This window comes from Hordeum vulgare, chromosome 7H (genome assembly GCF_904849725.1).
Source record: "Hordeum vulgare subsp. vulgare chromosome 7H, MorexV3_pseudomolecules_assembly, whole genome shotgun sequence".
In the NCBI taxonomy this organism is placed as follows: Eukaryota; Viridiplantae; Streptophyta; class Magnoliopsida; order Poales; family Poaceae; genus Hordeum; species Hordeum vulgare.
The window spans coordinates 375,788,238-375,813,154 of NC_058524.1; the positions used below are offsets into that span (position 1 = coordinate 375,788,238).

Sequence of the window (24,917 nt, forward strand, 5' to 3'; positions counted from 1 at the left end):
TCAGACGAGGTCTACCGCGCTGCGTATCCCGAACTCCATCGTTCTGATTGGGTCGAGCTTGGTATTTGGTTTGTCTTGCGGGAGTGTGACTTCCGGATCCGTAAATGGATCTGTTATGTTCTGCTTTAGACTTATTTTCTATCACAGATCATATCGGTGTTTTGGTCGACCCGATTCCTTTTGCTTGTCCCGTCCTCGAGGAGGACAGTCTGCTTGATCATCTTGTGCGAATCTAGGTGGTGTGGGCTTGAAGGCCGCATCTTCGAACTCTAACAACAAGCGTCAACGCTGATAACTCTTGGTTTTCCCTGTTGCTCCTGTCTGTACCCTTCTTCGGCGGCAAAGGCGTTGGTCCATCTTTTATTAATGGCTTCTTGTTCGTATTTGAGCTGCCTCTGCTTTAGCTTGAGGCCCCGAGTAGTGGCAATGAGCTATTGCGTGAATACTTCCTAATCCAATGGGTCTTCACGGGCGATAAAATCTTCAGCTCCCCGGCTCTCCTCCTCCTCGATCGAAGGGATATAAATACTATCTTTGAAATTGCCGAGATCTTCACGCTGATCTGTATCCATGTATCCCAGTAGGTCGCGGTCATATGCGGGGTCTGAAGGTTTTGGGGATTCGGCCAGATTTTGCATATCCTCGGGATCTGAATTTCCCCTTGTGCCTACATTGCTTTCCTTGCCCTTACAAGCTTTAGACTTTTTGTGCTGGCGACAGGTTCGTCATTGTTTTCTTGGCTGGGGTATCATCATCGCTTTTCCTCATATCACCTTCGTCCCTGGGGATTTCCACCATGTAGACATCATACGTGGAGGTGGCAGTCCATCATCCCGTTTCGGGGGGGGGGGTGATTGAATAGCCGTGTCCATATCTTCGGCCTCTTGAGAAGAGAAGTCTAATAGATCGGTTAGATCTTCGATGGCCGCAACAAAGTGGGTGGTGGGTGCTGCTGGTTACGCCTATAGGGATTTCCTTGGCAAGTATGCAAAGGATTCCCCCACGGCATTGGAGCCTTGCGTTGGTGTTCCCTTGAAGAGAAAAGGGTGATGTAGCACAGCGGCGGTAAGTATTTCCCTCAGTTTGAGAACCAAGGTATCAATCTAGTAGGAGGATCGTGTCAAGTCACAAGTACCTGCACAAACACAAAGAGCTTGCACCCAACGCTATGAAGGGGTTATCAATCCCTTATAGATTGTTTGCAAAGTGAGAATTGAAAGCAAAAAGTAAACAAAGCAAAGTAAAAGTAAAAGCGGAGATGATAATTGTGAATAGACCCGGGGGCCGTAGTGTTCACTAGTGGCTTCTCTCATGTAAGCAAGTAGACGGTGGGTGAATGAATTACTGTCGAGCAATTGATAGAACCGCACAAAGTCATGACGTTATCTATGGCAAAGATCATACATATAGGCATCACGTCCAAAACAAGTAGACCGATACTTTTTGCATCTACTACTATTACTCCACAAGTCGACCGCTATCCAGCATGCATCTAGTGTATTGAGTTCATAAGAACAGAGTAACGCCTTAAGAAAGATGACATGATGTAGATGGACAATCTCAAATCTATGATGAAAGCCCATCTTGTTACCTTGATGGCAACAACATGATGCGTGCCTTGCTGCCCCTTCTGACACTGGGAAAGGTCACCGCACGGTATGAACCCAAAACCAAGCACTTCTCCCATTGCAAGAATCATAGATCTAGTTGGCCAAACAAAACCCAAGACTCAGAGAGACTTACAAGGATATCAAATCATGCATATAAGAAATCAGCAAAGACTCAAATATAATTCATAGATAATCTGATCACAAATCCACAATTCATCGGATCTTGACAAACACACCGCCAAAGAGGATTACATGGGATAGATATCCATGAAGATCATGGAGAACTTTGTATTGAAGATCCAAGAGAGAGAAGAAGCCATCTAGCTACTAACTACGGACCCGTAGGTCTGAAGTAGACTACTCACGAGTCATTGGAGAGGCAATGATGTTGATGTAGAAGCCCTCCAGCTCCAAAGTCCCCTCCGGCAGGGCACCGGGAAGGGTCTCTAGATGAGATCTCGCGGAAACGGAAGCTTGCGGCGGCGGAAAAGTGGTTTTGTGGACGCCCTTATCTTTTCTGGGATTTTAGGGAATATATAGGCCAAAGTAGGGCAGGGGAGCTCCAGGGGGGCCCACAAGCCTGGTAGCCGCGGGCCCCCTGGCCGCGGCTACAGGGCTTGTGGGCCTCCTGCCTTGGCCCTCAAGTCCCCCGATCTTCTTCTGTTCTGGAAAAATTCATTTCGGGGATTTTATTCCGTTTGGACTCCGTTCCAAAATCAGATCTGAAAAGAGTCAAAAACACAGAAAAAACAGGAACTGGCACTTGGCACAGAATCAATAAGTTAGTCCCAAAAAATATATAAAAGGAATATAAAACATCCAAAGTTGACAAGATAACAGCATGAAACCATCAAAAATTATAGATACGTTTGAGACGTATCAGTGGGTGGGGAATAAAGTTCCCTACACCTGGTTCGAGGGCTGGAAAGGTCCTGGATCGGGTCCTGCTTGTCCGAATAGTCATCGGTTTGGGCTTGCGTCTTTGTCTCATTCGACCATGAGAGATTTGCTGGACTGACGTTGGAGCCCTGACGGAACAGTATTCCGGGGCTTCGGCGTAGGACATTTGTTTGGGCGGGATGACCCTCATGCCTCCGAATTCCATGGTCGGATCCTTGCTTGAGGCCGAATCAAGATTAAAATCTATTCCGGACTCGAGGTCTAGAATATGAGACGAAGTTAAAGCTTCCGAATTTTTGAGGTTTTCGGCCATGGCCAGAACCTCAAAGAGGATCAGGTAGCCCGGGTGTTGGCAATGAATTCCAACTCGCCAAACTTAAATTGCTGACTCGGGGTCACCCTGTCAATCTAATGATGAGCCACCTTGAAGTGCGGGATGCTACTACTAAAAACAGAGGATTGGCCGGAGATGAAGATATCCCCGGACTTGACGCTTTCGCTGGTGACCAAGCGATCCATCGAGCCTTTTTACGATCTCACAGTGAAACTCTCAATGAAAGTAACAATGTGGGTGTCAAAACCGACTGATCTCGAGTAGGGGTCCGAACTATAGATCTAGGGTAGATGGGCAACAAGAGATGACGGAACGGTGTTTTACCCACGTTCGAGTCTTCTTGATGGAGGTAAAACTCTTGTTGTTATTGATGGACTAGTACAGAGTAGAGAGTACAGAGTTGATCTACTTCGAGATTGATGTTGTGGTCTAAACCCTAATCGTAATTGATAGGATACTGGAGGTGGATTCCCTCAGATCTAATAAGATATCACACGAATTCTGGTCTTAGGTAGCTATTACATGGAGATACACGAATTTGGTGGAGGGGAGTCGGAGAGGAAGAAGAACAGGAGGTAGCCGCCGTCGTTGTCCTTGCCCTGATCCACCGGATGCCTTGCCCCGTCCCTCTCGCAGGAATAAGTAGATGGCCTTCACTTGGACCAAGCTGGGCCGATGTAGCGGGAGTTGGGCTGCATGGCCCATGCAGGCCTGGCAGTTGTGGGAGCTTGTTGGGGATGCGGGTCCCCCATGTTAGGGTTGCTGACATCCCCCTCTTCTTGAGGCTTGTCCCCAAGCCTCGGCGTGCGGAAAACGCGCCAGCAGACTTGCTTTGTCTTCCCATGTTTGCCCCATCGCTGAAGAAGCGGACCACTGAATCTTCACTTGTTCGCGCACGCCGTCCTTGTGCTTGCGCCATCGGGTTTGCAGGACTGCTATGGGAACAGCCAAATCATGAGATGAATGAGGCAGGTGAGTTTCAACTATCGTACCCGGGAGAAGAGCGCGGCGGAGCAGCGACACGTGCAACACCGGATGCACCGTAGCTTGTGGATGCACCTGAAGTTTGAAGGCAACTTCATTGATTTTGCGACAATCTGGAATGGCCCGTAGTACTTGAAGGTGAGCTTGTGATTCGCCTGAGGAGCAACAGATGTTTGGATATATGGTTGTAGCTTGAGGTAGACATGCTCACCCACAGAGAAGGTTTGGAATGAGCGTTTCTTGTCTGCTTGCTCCTTCATAATTTGACGGGCCTGGTTGAGGTGTTGTTGCAGGAGATCTTGCACCAGAGCCCGCTCGTCAATCCATGATTGTAGTGCAGGGACTGAGCATACCGTAGTTGATGAGAGTCCCAAGTGGCGCGGTTCATAGCTGAACATGGCCTTGAATGGAGTCATCCCAATGGCAGAGTGGTGGGAGTTTTTGTACCAGAATTGAGCCAGAGGAATCCAAAAGCTCTAGCGCCGAGGACATGACTGGGTAAAACAACGAAGAAAGGTTTCTATGCACTGATTGACGCGTTTAGTTTGGCCATCCGTCTGCGGGTGTTGTGCTATGCTCAGCCTGAGTTCTGTGCCTGCACTGCGGAAAAGCTCCTGCCAAAAGTGACTAGTGAACACGTGATCCCTGTTCGAAACAATAGCTCCTGGCAGACCATGAACCTTGTAGATTTGATGCAAGTAAAGCTGAGCTACCAACACCACTGTGTATGGATGAGCCAGCGGCAAGAAGTAGGCGAATTTGGTTCGTTTGTCCACCACCACAAGCAAACAGTTAAACTTATTGGACTGCGGCAAGCCGTCGACGAAGTCCATCGAAATCATCTCCCATAGCCGGTCTGGAATGGGTACTGGCAGCAGCAGACCTGGTGATGCGGCTCGGTCGGGCTTGGCTTGCTGGCAGATTTGAGAGCAGCGAACATATTGCTAGACATGTATCTTCATCTTGGGCCAAGCGAACAAACGTCGCACACGATGGTAAGTCACTCAGAACCCTGAGTGCCCCCTTACTGGACTGTCATGGAAAGCTGAAATAAGTTTCTGCTTAATAGCTATGTTCCCTCCCAGCCATATCCTGCCACGGAAACGCATAATACCCTGTTGCAATGTGAAGCGCCCCTTGGATCCTCTCAAACTGCCAACTGCTCCAGTAGCCATTCAGCTTGCGGGTTGTTAATGTAGCTGATAGTGACGTATTTGAGCCATGCTGGTTGACAGGAAGTGATCGTAGCTAGAGTCTCTGATGGATTGGCTTGGGATAACGCGTCGCCCCCGACGTTCTCGATCCCTTTCTTGTAACAGATAAGGTAACGAAGGTCGAGTAACTTGGTGAAAGCTTTTTTGCTTCCATGGGGCCATCAGATGTTGTTCCTCCAAGTGGACTAGACTCTTCTGATCTATGAGAATATCAAATTCAGCGTGCTGAAGGTATGGGCGCCATTGGTCCACAGCTACAATGATGACCAAGTACTCTTTCTCGTAGGTGGATAGTCCTTGGTACCGTGGGCTGAGAGCCTTGCTCATGAACGCAGTCGGATGCCCTTGTTGCTGCAGGATGGCCCCAATGTCGCGGTCACTGGCATCTGTCTCCACTGTGAACGGCTGCTTAAAATTGGGAAGAGCCAGAATTGGGGCTGAAATGAGTTGCTGTTTGAGCACCCGGAATGCTTCTTCTGTGACTGGAATCCATAGGAATGGGGTCCCCTTTTTGAGCAGATTGAACAGGGGGCACGCTATCACTCCAAAGTTCCTGACGAATCGCCGATAGTATCCTGGTAACCCCAGGAAAATGCGAACCCCCTTGATGTTTGTAGGAGCTGACCAGTTAGCGACTATTGTGATCTTAGAGGGATCGGTGGACACTCCCTCAGAGCTGATGGTATGGCCCAGATATGAAATTTCTTGCTGGCTAAAAGCACATTTGCTGATTTTGACGTGCCACTTGTCCTGTCGCAGCAGTTGCAGGACCTGTCGGAGATGGATGACATGGTCTGACAGAGTAATGCTGAAAATCAATATGTCATCAAAGAAGTGGAGCACGCAAACACAGTTGACAGGCTTGAGTGTTGTTGTCATGGCACCGAGAATGTTGTCGGTGCAGCTGCTAAGCCGAATGAGACGACCTTGAATTCAAAGTGGCCTTGGTGTGTTTGGAATGCTGTCTTGTGCTCTTCCCCCGGTACAAGTCTGATCTGATGGTAACCCGCACGGAGGTCTCGTTTAGAAAACCAGGTTGCTCCGTGTAGTTCATCCAAGAGTTCCTCAATAACAGGGACTGGGTATTTGGCCACCACAGTGAGGGCATTGAGATGTCTATAGTCTATACACAGGCGCCACGTTCCATCTTTTTCCTTTACTAGAATGACAGGTGAAGAAAAGGGGCTGGTACTGTGTTGAATGACACCTGATTTGAGCAAAGCTTCCACTTGTGGTTCGATCTCTATTTTGTTTTCTGCTGTGCCGGTAGGGTCGAATGTTCACTGGTTGTGCGCCGGGAATTAGGGGTATCCGGTGATCACATGCACGTCTTGGGGCAGACCAGTGGGTTCTGCGAACACATTAGGGAATTCGTCGATGACATGCTGAATGCACTCTGGAATAGGAGTTGAAGGTTCAGATGCTGGAGCAACCACGCACAGATGCATGATATGTGAGATACTCCCTTTGTTGCAGAGACCTTGGAGCTGCACACTGTTAATAGACTCATAGACTACAGAAGCAGCATCATGCCCTCGAGCCGGAGTGGCCCTGCTGGAGTGGAAATCTCGATGGATCGGTTGCACCAATCGACTGTCATGGGGTTGTGCTCTTTGAGCCAGTCCATTCCTAGAATTGCGTCATAAGTGCCTAGGGCCAACACCTTCAGATCCATGAGGAATTCTTGGCCTTGTGAGTACCACGGACAGCTGGGAATGAAGGTTGAGCAGAAGATCTCTCCTCCATCAGCGACACGGACACGTCCCGGTCTAGGTAGAGGTTGCACACCTGGCAGGGCAGCAGCAAGACGAGCGTCGATGAAGGAATTGGAGCTACCTGAGTCCACCAGCAAGAGAACTTCACGCCTCTGGATCCAAGCGCGCAATTGAAATGCCTTGGTAGAACCCCCCCCTAGTCACGACCGACGGTGAGATGGCCATGACTGAATCACTCGTGCTGCTTGGAGACAGCAGATGCGTGTCGATGAGGTTGTCGAGGTCGAACATGTCGAGCAGTTCCTCAACGACGTGCAGCTGAATCGAGGTGGGGCATACATGATCATGCCCCCATCGTTCCCCGCACTTGAAGCACAACCCGCGAGCGTGCTTGTAATCTCTTAGAGCCTTGAGCTTGGAGGTGTCGGCGCGGGCTGCCTTTGTACCACGCTTGTCGACGACCATTGTTGGTGCCGTTGGTGTGTGTTGAACTGGTGGAGGCGGCAGAGGCAGTGGTATGCCTGCACGCGGCGCCGGTTCAGGGGGCGTGGTGATGAACCGAATCGGCCCATGTCCACCTCTTCCTAGAGCACAGCCAGAGCACAAGCTGTGTCAAGATCCGGTGGTCGCTGAACCAGCACCAGCGCTCGAATGTCACTCCTCAGCCCCTCGACAAAACAAGTAAGAAAATAGTAAGGATGAATGGAATCAGAGTATGAATTTAAATGATTGCTAATGAGTTCAAATTTCTCAATATAATCTGTTACAGAAGAAGTCAGTCTCAGGGTATAAAACTGTCTAATCAGCATTTGGTGTCGATCATGACCGAACCGTGTGCACAGTAAGGTTGTGAACGAATTCCAGTCGAACTCGCCCAACCGTTTTTGCACTGACTACAGCCAGATAGCGGCAGGACCAGAGAAATTGAGAGCTGCCATAGGAACCCAGAACGACGAATCGATGCCAAACATGAAGAAAAACTGCTCACACAGAGTTCTCCAGAGGTTTGGATTCTCGCCCGTAAATGACGGAAACGAGACGGACGAGGAGGTCTGGCCAAGTCCCGCAAGCAGATGGTTGGCATGTGCAAACGGTAAAGGTAAACCAGGAGGAATCAGCACCGCGGGCTGACCTGTTGCCGGGAGCGGTGGCGGTGTCCCCGTGGACGACGTCGCGTGCCCCCGTGGAAGATGTGCGTCGCCGTGGCCATCGGGCCCTTGGGGAGAGGAAGCAGTCCCCATGTGCTTGGTGGTCATAGCGGCATCGGATCCCTGGGAAAGATCCGATCGTGTGGCTTGGAGCGCCGTGACTGCCTCGTCCAGATCGGCGAGTCGGCGCTCGAGATCTGGCCTCCGGTGGACGAGGTCGTCGACTCTTGTCGCGACGAGTTGCTGGGCCTTGGTGTTGGCGTCGAGAGCTGCCTCGAGTCGGCTGAGGAGAGTGGAGACACAGGGATCCATGTCGTCGATGCACGCTCGCGACTGGGTCACGGCCCGGGTCTCGATAAGGTGCGCCAAAACGGAGGCTGGGTGGAAGATTGGTCTCTGATACCAGATGATAGGATACTGGAGGTGGATTCCCTCAGATCTATTAAGATATCACACGAATTCTGGTCTTAGGTAGCTATTACATGGAGATACACGAATTTGGTGGAGGGGAGTCGAAGAGGAAGAAGAACAGGAGGTAGCCGCCGTCGTTGTCGTTGCCCTGATCCACCGGATGCCTTGCTGTGTCCCTCTCACAGGAATAAGTAGATGGCCTTCACTTGGACCAGGCTGGGCCGATGTAGCGGGAGTTGGGTTGCCTAGCCCGTGCGGGCCTGGCAGTTGTCGGAGCCTGTTGGGGATGCAAGTCCCCCATGTCAAGGTCGCTGACAGTAATGGGATTAATGTGTGCTGCGAACTATGGCCCCGTGTCTTATATAGATGCCGGAGATACTATGGTTACACAAGGTCGGTTACACTAGATAAGAAATGTACCGATTACTATATCGCCTTGGACCCCACGCCAAATATTCACAAGCGTCCATCTCGAATCGAATACTCACAATTGAATAGGCTAGAGAGTCCGACTCGTAAAAATAGGTAGACGGTCCAATGATCCTTAATCCCGGACTTCCTCACCCGTGCTCTTTTTCCGGTTCCAATTAAAAACTTGATAACCCTTGATCTATCTCTTGTGATTAAAAATATGGTCTTCCCCTTGCTTTCTGTTTAAAAGGACCGTCTACATCATCATCGTTTCATTCATATAGTTTTTCTTATCAAATTTAACATAGTGCACGTATATATACTCTATGTCCGAATTCCGGCAGAGGCTGGGCGGCGGCCGGGTGGTAAAGCGACGGTGTCGGCTGTACATTCTCTGAGAGTGCTGATATTTCCGGCGGCGAGAGCACGCACGCAGCGGTAGCACTCGTTGTCAGCGTCACGGGCAGACAAGGTCTATAAATCTTCCAACCGTGCACGTAGCCCGTCTATTCTCACTTGACATGTTTCTTTTGTAGTACGCGTAGCCTACCCCCGTCTCCTCCAAACACATAGCCTGCCCACAAAACGCATCTCTCTCTCTTATATATTGACCCCACCTCTCCTCTCCTTCCTCCCACCGTCCCACCTCCCGCTCTCGCTCCTGCCGTGCTTTCTCTCTCTCTAATTACAAGCGTGCGCGCGTGCCTGCCGGCCATGGGGTTCCCGTCAGTGTGCTACTGCGTCATCCTGCCGCAGCCGCTCATCCTGGTGCTGCAGCTGCTCGACTTCCTCCGGCACGCGGTCTTGCTCTGCCTCTCCTCGCTCGGCCTCGCGGCGCCGCCGGCGGCCGACGACCACCCGGCCTATGCGGCGCCGCCGGACCTATGGGCCGTGGCGGATGCGGAGGCCCCCTCATCCTCGTTATCCCTGGCAGCCGGGCCGGCGCCCTCGCCGGCGGCCATCAAAGCGCGCCTCCCCGCCGTCCGGTACGCCGACCTCAGGAGCCGCCGCTGCGCCGCCGGGGCCACGGCGGTGTCGACGTGCTGTGCCGTGTGCTTGGGCGCGCTCGAGGCGCGGCATCGCGTCCGTGAGCTCGGCAACTGCGCGCACGCCTTCCACAAGGCCTGCATAGACAAGTGGGTCGACAAGGGTCAGGCTACTTGCCCCCTCTGCCGCGCGCTCCTCCTCCCCGCCGACACCGACGCCGGCAAGCTGCCGTCTTTTTCCTTCTGACCTCGCGCTCCAAGGAGCAACCCAGCTGGCCTCGCCGCGAGAGATAGGTCAGTCCATATAGCTAGCTAGCTAGGCCCTTCTCCATCCATCCACCCATCTCTCCACGGATCCATGCTTTCAAGAGAGAAATCAAAAGGGGATGAGAGATAGAGATAGAGAGAGCGAGCGAGAAGAATAGGTGTCCGTGTGTATGTTTGTGTGGTGGAGTATTATTGGTAGGTGAGGCACTAATTATGAGGAGGACAGGGATGGCTACCTGCATTGGATCTGGTGAATGAGCACTATGCATAGCACTTGCAGATCCACATGCTCTTTTCTTTCTTTTTCAGCTCCTCTTCGTCCTCACCCACTTCACTTTTTTAATCTTCTTTTTTGTAATTTCCTTCCCCTCCTTTTTCTTTTCTCCCTTTTTATTAACTTATTGTGTGAGGGTGAATTAAGAGAGAGATATCAAGAAAGAGAGATGTACATAGCCGCCTTCACTTGACAATATTGGAAAATTAATAAGATTTGTCTCACATCACTCAACTTATCTTATTTTCTTACAATATGTGCATGTCCTTTAGCCGTGTGCCTTTTTTGTATAAGAAAGTTATATACGCCGATTCTATTGTAAAAAAGGTTATGTGGATTATATGTAGTGTAGTGGTGGATGGATCTCAATTGGGCTTTTCCCAATAGTAGATATGTTGACATCATGTTTGGTGTTCACAGGGTAAGCCTCACGTCAGTGTAGGGGGATTAGGATAAGCATTGGTTAAAGCAACGTGTACAGTGCTTAGAGCAAGTCTAGTAGAACCCTCAAACCCTTAAAATTAACCGTTTTTTTTACAGTTTTCGTCGACAAAACGACGTAGACTAGAACCCTTAAACCCGTAAAAAAAATTAAAGGTCCAACCCGCAAACCATTTCCCAGCCTGTAGAAGTGAGGGTTGGGAGGGAAAACTGCCCCCAATCCGCACTCCACTTCCCACCTCGCGCGGGAGGAAGTTGGTTCCCCGTGCGCGCGAGGAAGTTGCCTCGGCCGCCGCCGCCCCGCGCTCCCTCCGCGCCCCGGCCGTCGCGTCCCCGCGCCCGCCCCGGCCGCCGCGCCGGCCGCCCCGCCCGTCCTGGCCGCCGTCGCGCCCCGCCCGCCCCGGCTGCCGTCGCGCCGCCCCGCCCCGCCGCCGCTCCCGCCGCGCCAGCCGCCCAACCCGCCCCGGCCGCCGCGCCAGCCGCCCCGCCCGCCCTGGCTGCCGTCGCGCCCCGCCCGCCCCGGCTGCCGTAGCGCCGCCCCGCCCCGCCGCCGCTCCCGCCGCGCCAGCCGCCCAACCCGCCCCGGCCGTCGCGCCAGCCGCCCCGCCCGCCTCGGCCGCCGTTGCCATGGCCTCCATCTCCGCCGCCGCCAAGGCCACCTCCGCCGCCTTCGCCCACAAGGTCCCCTCCCCTTCCCTCTCCCTATCGCAGAAGGAGCTCGTCGCGGCGGCGCCGCAGCAGCAGCAGCGCGCGAGCGCCAGCAGCCGGCGCGCGCGGTCCTGGCTGTATTCCGATTTTTGCATTAGGTGAAATATCCGAATATTCCGTTATAAGGGTTGGGTTTGAGGGTTCTAGTCTTTGCTCCTGTTTTTCAACCCTTAAAAGTGTCAAAAATGGGCAATTCTCAACCCTTAAAACTGATTTTAGATTTAAGGGTTTGAGGGTTCTACTAGAGATGCTCTTAAGTAGTCGCCACCGCGTGCTACTAGTCACTTCCCTCGAATACTTACCTGACACTACTAATTGTGCACGCACAATGCGCGATAGGATTGAAAAATATACGCACAATGCGCGGTAGGATTGAAAAATATACGCACAATGCCCAAATTTATGCACTCAATACGTATGAAGCAAGGGGACTCCGTCTCCCCGTTACTCTTTGTTATTGTCATGGATGTGCTTACGGCTATCATCATAAAATCCCATGAAGCAAATGTGCGTAGCACCATGAACGGGTGCGGCCCGATGCAGCGGCTCTTGTTGTATGCGGACGACGTGGTTCTATTCATCAAGCCGTCTAGGCTGGATCTATTCTTCGTGAGAGATGCGTTACACAGTTTCGGAGTGGCCTCGGGCCTTAAGGTGAACTTTCTCAAATCCTCGACAATCATGATCAGATCGGAGAGTGTGGATGAGGAGCTTGTAAAGACAGCCCTTCCATGAAGGATTGACAAATTCCCTTGCAAATATCTTGTTTTGCAACTTAGCATCAAACAGATGAAGAGGTCTGAATGGCAGTTAATTGTGGATATTACGCTTCACATTATGCCTGGTTGGCAGTGAGGATTGGTCACCAGGCCTGGGAGGCTCGTTCTCGTGAATCAGGTCATGCGAGCGCGCGCTACCAACCACCTTTTAGTTGATGAAGCGCCCAGGTGGTCTCTGAATCGTGTTGACAAGGGGTGTCGCGCTTTCTTTTGGACTGGATCAGAGGAGTTACATGATGGCAAGTGTGTGGTCTCCTCGACTAGAGTATGTGGCCCGAAACACCTTGGCGGCCTTGGTGTCATTGACTTATTCAAGCATGGGATTGCTTTGAGGCTCCGCTGGGAGTGACTCATGCGCATGGATAGGGACATGCCATGGCAAGGTTTGAACCTAACTGCTGACAAGCACGTGTTCGAGACTTTTAACAGTCTAGTCAGTTGGGATTTACGAGCGGGCGACAACATCTTGTTCTGGAAAGATAGATGGATTCATGGTGCCACAGTCAAGTAGATTTCCCCTCTTGTGGTGGCAAAGGTCAGGACACAAGTTGTCAACCGTCGCGAAGTCAAGGATGCTCTCCTGTCTCACGCCTAGACTAATGACATCTGTTAGGGCATATTTCTCACTAAGTGGTTTTAGTGATTGATGATATTGCTTGCGCGGACTAATCGTGTGCATTGAGCATTTCAGATAATTCATATCTAGGCACAAGACGATTCGATGCCCCTCGGAATCTCGAAGAAGTTGCTTTCTACGTTTCTCTTTGGTGGATTTGAGTCGTAGGAAAGCCGTACTATTAAGAGGAGATCCGCGTCGAAAAGGTTTGGGTGGAATCATCACAAACACATTTAGTGCACCACCTTTCCCTTGCTACAGTGGAGCCCCATCCCTATCTGTGATGCTTATGAAAAAGGGCTAGTGGTAGTGCCGCTGGCAAAACGGTAGTACCGATGGCACAACGGTAGTACCGCTCTAAGAGCAGTAGTAATTTTTTACTACCACTCCATGAGCGGTACTACCGCCCTCAGGGCAGTAGTAGTTTTTACTACCGCTCCGAAGGACTTTTTCGCATACTTTTCCCCCACAGCAGTAGGCACGGTAATATTTTATTACTACCGTGGTTGGTGAGATGCAGAGCGGTAGTACCGCTCCTAGCAGCGGTAGTACCGCTTGGCTTTTGCTGTGGTGGGTGGGTAACAGTTGGATTTTACCCCCATTATATATAGGTGTCTTCTTCCTCTAGAAGCTCACCTCTTACCTCTTCAAGCTTCATTGTCGCTCCATAAGATTATTCTTGCCCAATCTCTCTCCCTAGCCAATCAAACTTGCTGATTTTCTAGGGATTGCTTTAGAGGCCCTTGATCTACACTTCCACCAAGAGATATTTTATTCCCCTCACTAATCCCTTACGGATCTTGTTACTCTTGGGTGTTTGAGCACCCTAGACGGTTGAGGTCACCTCGGAGCCACATTCCATTGTGGTGAAGCTTAGTGGTCTAGTTGGGAGCCTGCAAGCTTTGTGTGGAGATAGCCCCAACCTTTTTTGTAAAGGTTCGATCGCCGCCTTCAAGGGAACCAATGGTGGAATCACGACATATCACATTGTGTGAGGGCGTGAGGAGAATACGGTGGCCCTAGTGGCTTCTTGGGGAGCATTGTGCCTCCACACCGCTCCAACGGAGACGTACTACCCGTCAAAGGGAAGGAACTTCGTAACACATCCTCGTCTCCACCGGTTCCACTTGCGGTTATCTCTTTCCTTTACTTTGTACTTGTTATTGCTGTGGTGTATTATTTGCTTGCACTTGTTATCCTTGTAGTTAGCATCATATAGGTTGATCACCTAGTTGTTCACATAGAGAACCTTTTGTTGCTAACGCTAATTTGTTAAGACAAGCTAAAAATTGGTAGTTGCCTATTCACCCCCTCTAGTCAACCATATCGATCCTTTCAATTGGTATCCGAGCCACGTCTCTTTATTAAGGGTTTCACAACCCGAAGAGTATGGTTGACGATGGTGAGGTTCGGCCCGAAGGGTCTGAGGCCGTGGAGGTGGTTTTGGTCACGCGGACGATTTGAATGAGGCCACGGTTTCACTCAAGACGTCCGTGACGACCGAAGTCAAATCTATGCTTAAAGAATTACTTGAGGGGACGAGGAATTCTCCTGACCCGTTGCTTGTGGCTAAACCCACCTCATCGGTGTCGAAGGCCAATTCCGACAAGGATGCGTCTAAAGGTACTCAAACTTCCGCCCCTCATGACAAGAATGGGACGTGGACTTTTGGCTCGGTTCCCCCTCCTACGGTCTATGGAGGGCCGGTTCCTACACCGCATGTTAATAACCTAGGACCTCCTCCAAAACTTGTTAAAGGAGATTTTGTTAATTGGTTTTTTTCTATCAAGTCTCATTTGAATCACAGCTCAACAAATCTTTGGAGAATCATCGAGCAAGGCTATTCCCCTCACGATCCAGGGAACCTTACTCCAAGAGAAGAGGGAGACAACCAATACAATCATTCCGCATTGTTCATCCTTCAATCTGCAGTTCCACCAGAAGATCTCCCACACGTGCGCCCCTTCACTCGTGCAAAGGATTGTTGGGAGCACATCATGGTGTTGTACAAGGGGAGCTCAACCATTCAACGGTCTAACTTTGAAGTGGTCCTTGATTAGGCCGATGAGGTTGTGACGGTATAAGATGAGGACCCCCATGATCTCTATCGAAGGGTGACTGCCCTCGCTGTTGCTCTCCAAGACCATGGGAGCAGAGATACAAATGACACATAGATCAATCGCAAGTTTCTCAAGGCCATCATGCCTTTCAACAAAGCCATGTCTTCCGTCATTCGGCAAAGACCAGATTTCCACTCCTTGACCTTAGGCGAAGTGTTGGATGAGTTCATTTCTATGGATATTATGAACAAGACCGCCGACAATGCCCTTGCTCGTGTTTGGTCAAAAACAACATCTCCCAACCTTGCCTTAAAGACCAAGGCCATTGTTGATAAAGAAGAAGAGGAAGAAGTTGGCTGCCCCGAAGACACAAAATACGCTTATCATGAGCACATGGCTCTTGCATCAAGGCAGTTTTGGGGAAACAAAAGAAACTCAAGACCCAACTTCTCCAAGGACAACTCAATTGGGTCCAAGAACAAACAACGAGCACATACATGCTACAACCGTGGAAATGTGAGTCACTTTGTGGAATTGTCCTTATGAGAAGAGGGAAGGCAACGGGGGCAAGCTCATTCACAAGGACATGCCCAAGTCTTTCCCTAGCAAGAACACCTTCACCAAGAAGACTCATCCAAGGTGCTTTGAGGCCCATGAAGAATACACCTCCGATGATGATGAAGACGATACATGCCGTGAGGGGATGGTAACCGCCACCGTCGCCATTGCCACTTCACCCCCAAGGTATCTCTCTTCGGCACCACCAACGAGAAACGTATCACCAAGTGCCTCATGGCCAAAGGTATCAATAAGGTAACCCCCAGCATCAAGACCACTCTCACTACCTCTCCTTCTTTGTTAGAATGTGTTGATAGAAGTGAGGTAGTGGAACTTGATGAAAATGAGTTTGATAAATTCTTGTGTAAGATCAAAGGTGAAACCAAAAGACACTTTGTTGCTCTTTTGGAACAACTTGGTGAAGCCAATGATCTCATTGAGACTCATGAGGATATTATCTCCAAGATGCAAGAACATAGTTGTGATTACACCGATGAGATAGCAGAACTATCCATTGCTCTAGAAGAAGAGTGTGCTCTTCGTTTGGCTATTGAGGAGTCACACAACGTTGATCATGCTAAATTACAAAAAGGTCTTGATCATGCTAGTGTTCTTACTCGTGTGCTTAAATCTGAGAAGGTTGAACTTGGGGTTGGCCATGATAGACTCAAGGAAGAATTTGACATACTTGACAAGGCCCACAAGGTCTTAAAAAGTGCTCATTCCTCCCTTAAGGAGTCTCATGATAAACTCCAAGTAAAACTAACCAAGGAGATTTCTACGTGTCCTCCTTTTGTTTTAATATAATGCTTCTGCTACTAACCCTTGTTGTGAGCATGTGCATCTTGTGGAGGAGAATGCCAAGTTGAAATAATAGCTTCAAAAGGGCCTTGTGACGTGCATCCAAGGCGAAAAAAGTCTAAATGATCTTTTGAGTAATCAAAAGGAAGTTGCAAGAAAGAAAGGACTTGGGTTTGCACCCAAGTCTAAGAAGAAAAAGAAAAACAAGACCAAACTATCTTCCTCTCTCAAGGACATCTTTGTCAAAGGGGTGAGAGTACTCATAAGAAGATGAAGAACAAGAAAGGGGGTGACAATGCCAAGAAGGGCAAGACCTCCCTCACCAACACTGCCGGCGATTTTAACCCCTCTTATGTTTTATACCGTGCTAGTGATGGGCATGTTATGCAAAATTTGTTGGTTCTTATTATGAGTACATTGAGTGGGATATTTGGGTTCCTAAGACCCTTGTTTACAACATCAAAGGACCCATTCAAAAATGGGTACCTAAATCGAAGCATTCATCTCTTGCAGGAGTTTGCTTCCGGTGGAGCGTCATGGTTGCTCGATAGTGGAGCAACAAATCATATGACCGGGAGCAAGGACTTGGTGGTGGATGTGCATCCAATACCATCTATGCCCACCCATGTCCAATTTGTTGATGCTTCAACATCTAAGGTAATGGGATTTGGTAAGGTGGGCATCTCTCAAGATTTATCTATAGAGAAGGTCATGCTTGTTGAGTCCCTTGCATACAATTTGCTTTCCATTTGTCATCTTGCAATTATGGGCTTTGCCACATTCTTTAATCTTGATACCGTGGCCCTTTTGTGGGGCAAGACTCTTAAAGTAGCCTTTGTTGGATATGCAGAGAATGGTCTCTATGTAGTGAACTTTTCGGAGCGACCTACTAAGATCGCCATTTTTCTAATGGCTAAGGTTGATGTGGGATGGCTATGGCATCGCCGACTAGCCCATGTCAATATGAGATCTTTGCAAAGTATCCTCAAAGGGGACCATGTTCGTGGTCTAACAAATGTGAGTTTTGCCAGAGACCGTGCTTGCAGTGCTTGTATTGAAGGAAAGCTTCATGAAACAACTCACCGTCCCACAATTGTCATCTACTCTAAAAGGCCTTTGGAGCTCCTTCACATGGATCTATTTGGACCTCCTTCTTTTCACAGTCTTGGGGGAAGAAAGTATTTCTTGGTGATTGTGGATGACTACTGAACATACACTTGGGTATATTTCTATAGAAGGAAGAGTGAGACTCAACAAACTGTCATCGACTTTGCTAATGAAGCTCAACGTCAACCTGAAGCAAACATATTGATGATTAGAAGTGACAACGGCACTGAGTTCAAGAACTACACCTTAAATGAGTTCCTTAGTGACGAGGGGATCAAGCATCAATGTTCAACACCTTATACCCCCAACAGAACGGTGTTGCGGAAAGGAAGAACCGGACGTTGATGAACGTGGCAAGAACCATGATGGCAGAATTCAAATCTCCGTACAACTTTTGGCCTGAAGCCATTACCACCGCGTGTCATGCATCCAATCGGCTTTACCTCCGCAAAGGCTTGAACAAGACTCCGTATGAGATTCTTACCGGGAACAATCCCAACTTCAAGTACTTCCGGTTGTTCGGTTGTAAGTGTTTCATACCCAAGAAAAGTGTTCGTTTGTCTAAATTTGAAGCTAGGGCTAAAGAGGGCATATTTGTTGGTTATGCTACAAACTCTCATGCTTACCGTGTTCTCAACAAGTCCACCTGACTCATTGAAGAGACGTGTAACGTGGAGTTTGATGAAAATAATGGCTCCCAAGTGGAGCAAAGTTGTCTTTGTGATGTAGGTGATGAAATTCCTCCTCAAGCCATAAGAAGAATGGAGATTGGTCAAATACTCCCCATTGAGGAACCCCTTGTGGCCGAAGGAGAAGGACAATGCTCTACTCAAGTGGAGCCATCACCCTCGCTAGACCCACACGCTTTCGAAGAACAAGGTGAAGGCCCTCAACTCGACGAACCTGATCAAGGACAAGATCATCCTCATGAAGGTGGTGTCACACCAAATGATGTCCAAGATCATGCTCCAGATTCCGAGCCTACTCAAGATCAAGTGGAACCCCAAGATCAAGTGCAACCACAAGATCAAGGGCAATCTAGTGAGAAAGCTCAAAACGGTGCTCAAAGTGTTCAAGCAAAAACTCCTCAATTATCAAGTAGGGAAGTCATGAAGCATCGTGCTGTCAGGATAGCCAACAGGCTCCGAGTTGGACAACATATCTTCAAGAATGTGCTTGCAAGCTTCAATAGAGGGGTAACCACTCGTCAACAATTATCAAACTTTTGTAAGGATCACGCATTTATTTCGTGTGTTGAACCCCAAAAGGTACATGATGCGCTTGATGATGAGGATGCTTGAAGCTCTGCATGATGAACTTAACAACTTCGAGCGCAATCAAGTTTGGGAATTAGTGCCAAGGACAACGAAGGAACATAATGTCATTGGAACCAAATGGATCTTCAAGAAAAAGCATGATGCAAATGGTGTTGTCATTCGAAACAAGGCAAGACTGGTGGCGCAAGGATACTCCCAAGTCAAGGGTATCGACTACGGTGAAACCTTTTCTCCTGTTGCTTGTCTTGAATCTATTCGCATGTTACTTGCTTTTGCTTCTCATCATGACTTTAAATTGCAACAAATGGATGTGAAGAGTGCTTTTCTTAATGGTACATTTAATGAATTGGTATATGTTAAACAACCCCCAGGATTCGAGGATCCCAAGTTCCCCACTCATGTATACAAACTCAGGAAGGCACTCTACGGTCTTAAACAAGCCTCATGTGCGTGGTATGAGTACCTTACTGAGTTTGAGATTGGGAAAATTGATCCCACTCTTTTACCAAGAAGGTCAAAGGGGATTTGTTCATATGTCAACTATATGTTGATGATATTATATTTGGTTCTCCTAACAAATCTTTCAATGAAGAGTTTGCTGCACTAATGACCGAGAAGTTTGAGATGTCGATGATGGGAGAGTTGAAGTTCTTTCCCGCGTTTGAAATCAAACAAGGAAGAGAAGGAACCTTCATCAAACAAGCCAAGTACACTCAAGACATGCTCAAGAGGTTTGAGCTCGATGATGTCAAGCCAGTCAAATTTCCCATGCCAACCAACCGCAAGCTCGACAATGATCCCAATGGTAAAGCCGTGTATCAAAAGGTATATCGCTCCATGATTGGATCCTTGCTTTACCTTTGTGCATCTAGACCCGATATCATGCTGAGTGTGGGAATCTGTGCACAATATCAATCCGCACCAAAGGAAAGCCACTATGCGGCAGTGCTATGGCGACATAATCCTTTCTGCCACCCCTTGAGCTTGCGTTGGTTTTTCCCTTCAAGAGGAAAGGGTGATGCATCACAACAGTAGTAAGTATTTCCCTCAGTTGAGAACCAAGGTATCAATCCAATAGGAGAATCACGTCAAGTTCAGAGTACCTGCGCAAACACAAAAGAGCTTGCACCCAACGCTATAAAGGGGTTGTCAATCCCTTTAAGATTGATTGCAAAGTGAGATTTGAAGGCGGAAAGTGCAACGAAGTAAAAGTGTAAGGCTGAAAATATGGTGTGGAGTAGACCCGGGGGCCATAGTGTTCACTAGAGGCTTCTCTCAAAATAGCAAGTATTATGGTGGGTGAACAAATTACTGTCGAGAAATTGATAGAACCGTGCAAAGTCATGACGATATCTAAGGCAATGATCATACATATAGGCATCACGTTCGAGACAAGTAGACCGATACTTTCTGCATCTACTACTATTACTCCACACATCGACCGCTATACACCGTGCATCTAGTACATTGAGTTCATGACAAACATAGTAACGCCTTAAGCAAGATGACATGATGTAGAGGGATAATGTCAAACAATGATGAAAACCCCATCTTTTTACCCTTGGTGGCAACAAGAAGATGCGTGCCTCGCTACCCCTTATGTCACTGGGTGAGGTCACCGCACGGTATGAACCCAAAAGCAAGCACTTCTCCCATTGCAAGAATCATAGATCTAGTTGGCCAAACAAAACCCACAACTCGAAGAGAATTACAAGGATATGAAATCATGTATAAGAGAGATCATAAGAAACTCAAGTAAGATTCATAGATAATCTGATCATAAATCCACAATTCATCGGATCTCAACAAACACACCGCAAAAGAAGATTACATCGGATAGATCTCCATGAAGATCATGGAGAACTTTGTATTGAAGATCCAAGAGAGAGAAGAAGCCATCTAGCTACTAGCTATGGACCCGTAGGTCTATGGTGAAATACTCACGCATCATCGGAGAGGTCATGGTGTTGATGAAGAAGCCCTCCGTATCCGAATCCCCCCTCCGGCAGGGTACCAGAACGTGCCCCAGATGGGATCTTGCGGAGGCAGAAGCTTGCGGCGGTGGAAAAGTACTTTCGATGATCTCTTGATTTTTTCTGGGATTTTAGGGAATATATAGGCGCAAAACCTAGGCCAGAGGAGGTCCAGGGGGCCCACAAGCCAGGGAGGCCCGGCCTCCCCCCTGGCCGGGGCTAGGGGGCTTGTGGGGTCCCTGGGGACCCCCTGCCTTGGTTCTCAAGTCTCCCGATCTTCTTTTGTTTCAAAAAAAATCTTTTCGGGGATTTTATTCCGTTTGCACTCCGTTTCAAATATTCCTCTAAAAAGGGTCAAAAACACGGAAAAAACATGAACTGGCACTTGGCACTGAGTTAATAAGTTAGTCCCAAAAAAGATATAAAAGGCATACAAAACATCCAAAGTTTGACAAGATAATAGCATGAAACCATCGAAAATTACAGATATGTTGGAGATGTATCAGGCAGTCAAACGAATCTTTTGATATTTGGCTCATACCCCAAACTTTGGCTTATGGTACCCCAAAGAAGCAAGCTTTAGTTTAGTAGGTTACTCTGACTCAGATTGGGCTGGAGATTGTGTTGGAAGGAAGTCAACCTCTGGAGGATGCCAATTCCTTGGTCGTTCTTTGGTAAGTTGGTCTTCGAAGAAGCAAAACTGTGTGTCACTTTCTTCCAACGAGGCTGAGTACGTAGCTGCCGCAAGTTGTTGTGCTCAATTATTATGGATGAGGCAAACTTTAAAGGATTACGGTGTCACTTGTGACAAAGTGCGTCTTCTGTGTGACAATGAGAGTGCCATTGATACGTCTCCATCGTATCTACTTTTCTGAACTCTTTTGCCCATGTTTTGGACTCTAATTTGCATGATTTGAATGGAACTAACCCGGACTAACGTTGTTTTCAGCAGAATTGCCATGGTGTTTGTGCATAAATAAAAGTTCTCACAATGTCCTGAAAATTTACGGAGAATTTTTCTGGAACAAAAGAAAAATACCTGCGCAAAGATCCACCGGAGGGGGCGTGCCAGTGGGCCACAAGCCCACAGGCCGCGACCACCCCCCTAGGCCGCGCCGTGAGGGCTTGTGGGGCCCACGTGGCACCATCGCCCCAAACTCAGCTCTATTTATTCCGTCTTGCCCGGAAAAAAATCAGAGAGAAGGTTTCATCACGTTTTACGATACGGAGGCGCCGCCACCTCCTGTTCTTCATATGGAGGGCAGATCTAGAGTCCGTTTTGGGCTCCGGAGATGGGAAATCGTCGCCATCGTCATCATCAACCTTCCTCCATCGACAATTCCATGATGCTCTGCATCGTTCGTGAGTAATCTCATCGTAGGCTTGCTGGACGGTGATGAGTTGGATGAGATCTATCATGTAATCGAGTTAGTTTTGACGGGGATTGATCCCTAGTATCCACTATGTTCTAGATTGATGTTGCTACTACTTGGCTATGCTTAATGCTTGTCACTAGGGCCCGAGTGCCATGATTTCAGATCTGAACCTATTATGTTGTCGCCAATATATGTGTGTTTTAGATCCTATCTTGCAAGTTGTAGTCACCTACTATGTGTTATGACCCGACAACCCCGGAGTGACAATAGCCGGAACCACACCCGGAGATGACCATAGTATGAGGAGTTCATGTATTCACTGCGTGTTAATGCGTTGGTCCGGTTCTTTATTAAAAGGAGAATCTTAATATCCCGTAGTTTCCATTAGGACCCCGCTGCCACGGGAGGGATGGACAATATATGTGATGCAAGTTCTTTTCCCTAAGCACGTATGACTACATACGGAATACATGCCAACATTAGATTGACGAACGGGAGCTAGTTACATATCTCTCCGTGTTATAGTTGTTACATGATGAATCACATCCGGTATACTCATCCATCACCGATCCACTGCCTACGAGTCTTTTACTACTGGTCCTTGCTACGTTACTTTGTCCTGGCTTGTCCCTTGCTACAAATGGGATTGGGCCACTTTGCTGCTACTGTTACTACTGCTGTCACTTTGCTGCTGCTGCTGCTGCTACTGCTGTTCCTTGCTACTTCGCTGTTACTTGTTGCAAGATCCTTTTCCGACACTGTTGTCGGGGAAGAATAGTTACTCGTCCACATGCAACTTACTGGCGCCATTGATACAACAATTAGGAATAGTCTGCCGTCAACAGATCTGTTTCTGGCACCGTTACTATCATACTACTTTTCTACTGATACTTTGCTTGCAGACACTAATCTTTCAGGTGTGGTTGAATCTGACAAACTCAGCTGCTAATACTTGATAATATTCTTTCGCTTTCCCTTGTGAGCGAATCAATAAATTTGGGTCGAATACTCTACCATCGAAAACTGTTGCAATCCCCTACACTTGTGGGTTATCAGCCATCAAGATATCTCTTAATCCGGTGCAACATAGAAAGACCAAGCATATTGATATACGTCATCATTTCATTCGATATCAGATCAAGCAAGGAGATATTGAGGTCCTCTTCATCAACACTCAAGAGCAACTTGGAGATATTTTCACCAAACCTCTAGATGAAGCAAGGTTTCGCGAGTTAAAGCATGAGCTAAATATCATTGATTCAAGTAATGTGGATTGAAACCAGGCACACCACACTTCACTCATCATTATATGTGAATCTAGGTGTAGGCATGGATATAGGGGAGTGTTGTTCTCTCAATGAACTTCTCCTCCCCCTATTATGCATAAATCGATCAAGTCTTTCACATTAGCCATTGTTGATGGCACTTGTGCTTCAACGACGAGTTGTGGTCATGAACCCAATAGCCAACATTGGCAGGTTCGGAAACAGTAATTTGGTCTTACAATCAGAGTGGCCTAATCAATGTAACATTCTGACATCAACTCTAAAATGAGCGCGAGTGGTCACCAAACACACGCATCTCTCAAGCCTCACATTATGCCATACAAAATCGGTGTTATCTACATAGTCAGAGAATTAAGGCCATAGATATCTCAGTCATTGGCATTCACCCGCACTCTCTAGCAATGAAATTGCAGCTCTGTTGTTTTCAAAAGAAATTACAGCCTTGTTGCACTCACATTCTCATAGCCAAACCCCACTCTCCTGAAGGCTCCCTTGTGAGAAATCAAAGGAGCTTGCGAGCACAAGATACTGCCAACGACTTCACGACTAACATCCACTCATCCACAATTGCCTAGGAGGGTAAACGAGGCACTAACGCATGTTGCCCGGAGGATCTCCAGCCGGCGCGGATGGGCATACTCGTGAAGGGGCCAAATCTCCGGCCGGCCTGGAAGAGGCTGGATCATTGGAGGCCCGAGGAGCGTGGAGGATGTTGGGGTCGCGTGGTGGAGGCTGGGAATGGGAGAGGGCCGTGCAGATGTACGTACCGGCGACGGGGATGAGTCGACGAGTTTGCAGGCGGCGGCGCAAGGAGGCGATGGTCGGCGGCGGCACGTCGAGGAGGCGATGGTGCAGCGAGAAGACTATGTGGCTCCAGTTCCATAAGGGCCTCATCGTGCTTTCTGACCCGCATGGATTGGAGCAAATCGAAGGGGGTCGGGTGGATTGGGCCAACGAAACCTCCTGTACAAAATGGTCCAAAGAGGATTGTAGCGGGTTCTGGGCCACGCGTGGAAAATCCACTCAAACCCCGTCCAAACCTCTCGTGCCAAATGAGGCCATAGTTAGTATGTAAAGGTTCATCGAATGTTCTCCCCCTTTGATATGGATAGGAGTTCCTTGAACTATCTCCCCTATGTTAGGGATCCTAGATGATTCTCCCTCTTATATTGGATGGGATCACTGAGGTTTTCTCCCCCAAAAAAAATGCTAAAACATATTTTGTTTCATATAATTTTCAGTAAGATCTTAGGAGGCAATGATACACGGGATCATTGATAATATCTGTGCCACTAAGGCAAAAATCCAGAAGAAAATATTAGGAAAGCTAAGGCAATGATAATATCGGAGTCACCAAGGCAAATTGGTTCGGTAGAACCGAGAATCAGAATCAGGCCTGTGGAAGAAATCGGCTGGACCGAGCTTCCGAGATCGATGAGACCGAGCTGCAATGAAAATCAACTCCTTAAATGAAAATAGGCAGATAATAATCAAAGGATTGTTTCAAGATACCAATTGTGAAAGAAAAACAATTGTAAAAGAAAAACATAAAGTAGTAGCATTTTTCTGTGTTTTTCAAAATATATCCATACATTTAGATGAGAGTTGAATGGTTCCAAAAGAATATGAAATGTGAAATGTGAACTATACAATAATCTCTATCTAGATGTGGGGCGGTGAC

At 48.3% G+C, this 24,917-nt stretch overlaps 1 protein-coding gene across 1 annotated transcript; it reads left to right on the forward strand.

Moving 5' to 3' along the window:
- Window positions 1-8,992: 8,992 nt before the first annotated feature.
- On the forward strand, window positions 8,993-10,483 carry LOC123407849 (brassinosteroid-responsive RING protein 1-like). The gene has a single exon (XM_045101078.1). The coding sequence runs from the start codon at window positions 9,442-9,444 to the stop codon at window positions 9,958-9,960; it is 519 nt and encodes a 172-aa protein (XP_044957013.1). The 5' UTR covers window positions 8,993-9,441; the 3' UTR covers window positions 9,961-10,483.
- Window positions 10,484-24,917: the final 14,434 nt, after the last annotated feature.

Bases quoted from the DNA above. Each gene is read 5' to 3' on its own strand.
- LOC123407849 (XM_045101078.1), top strand. From the start codon at position 9,442: ATGGGGTTCCCGTCAGTGTGCTACTGCGTCATCCTGCCGCAGCCGCTC.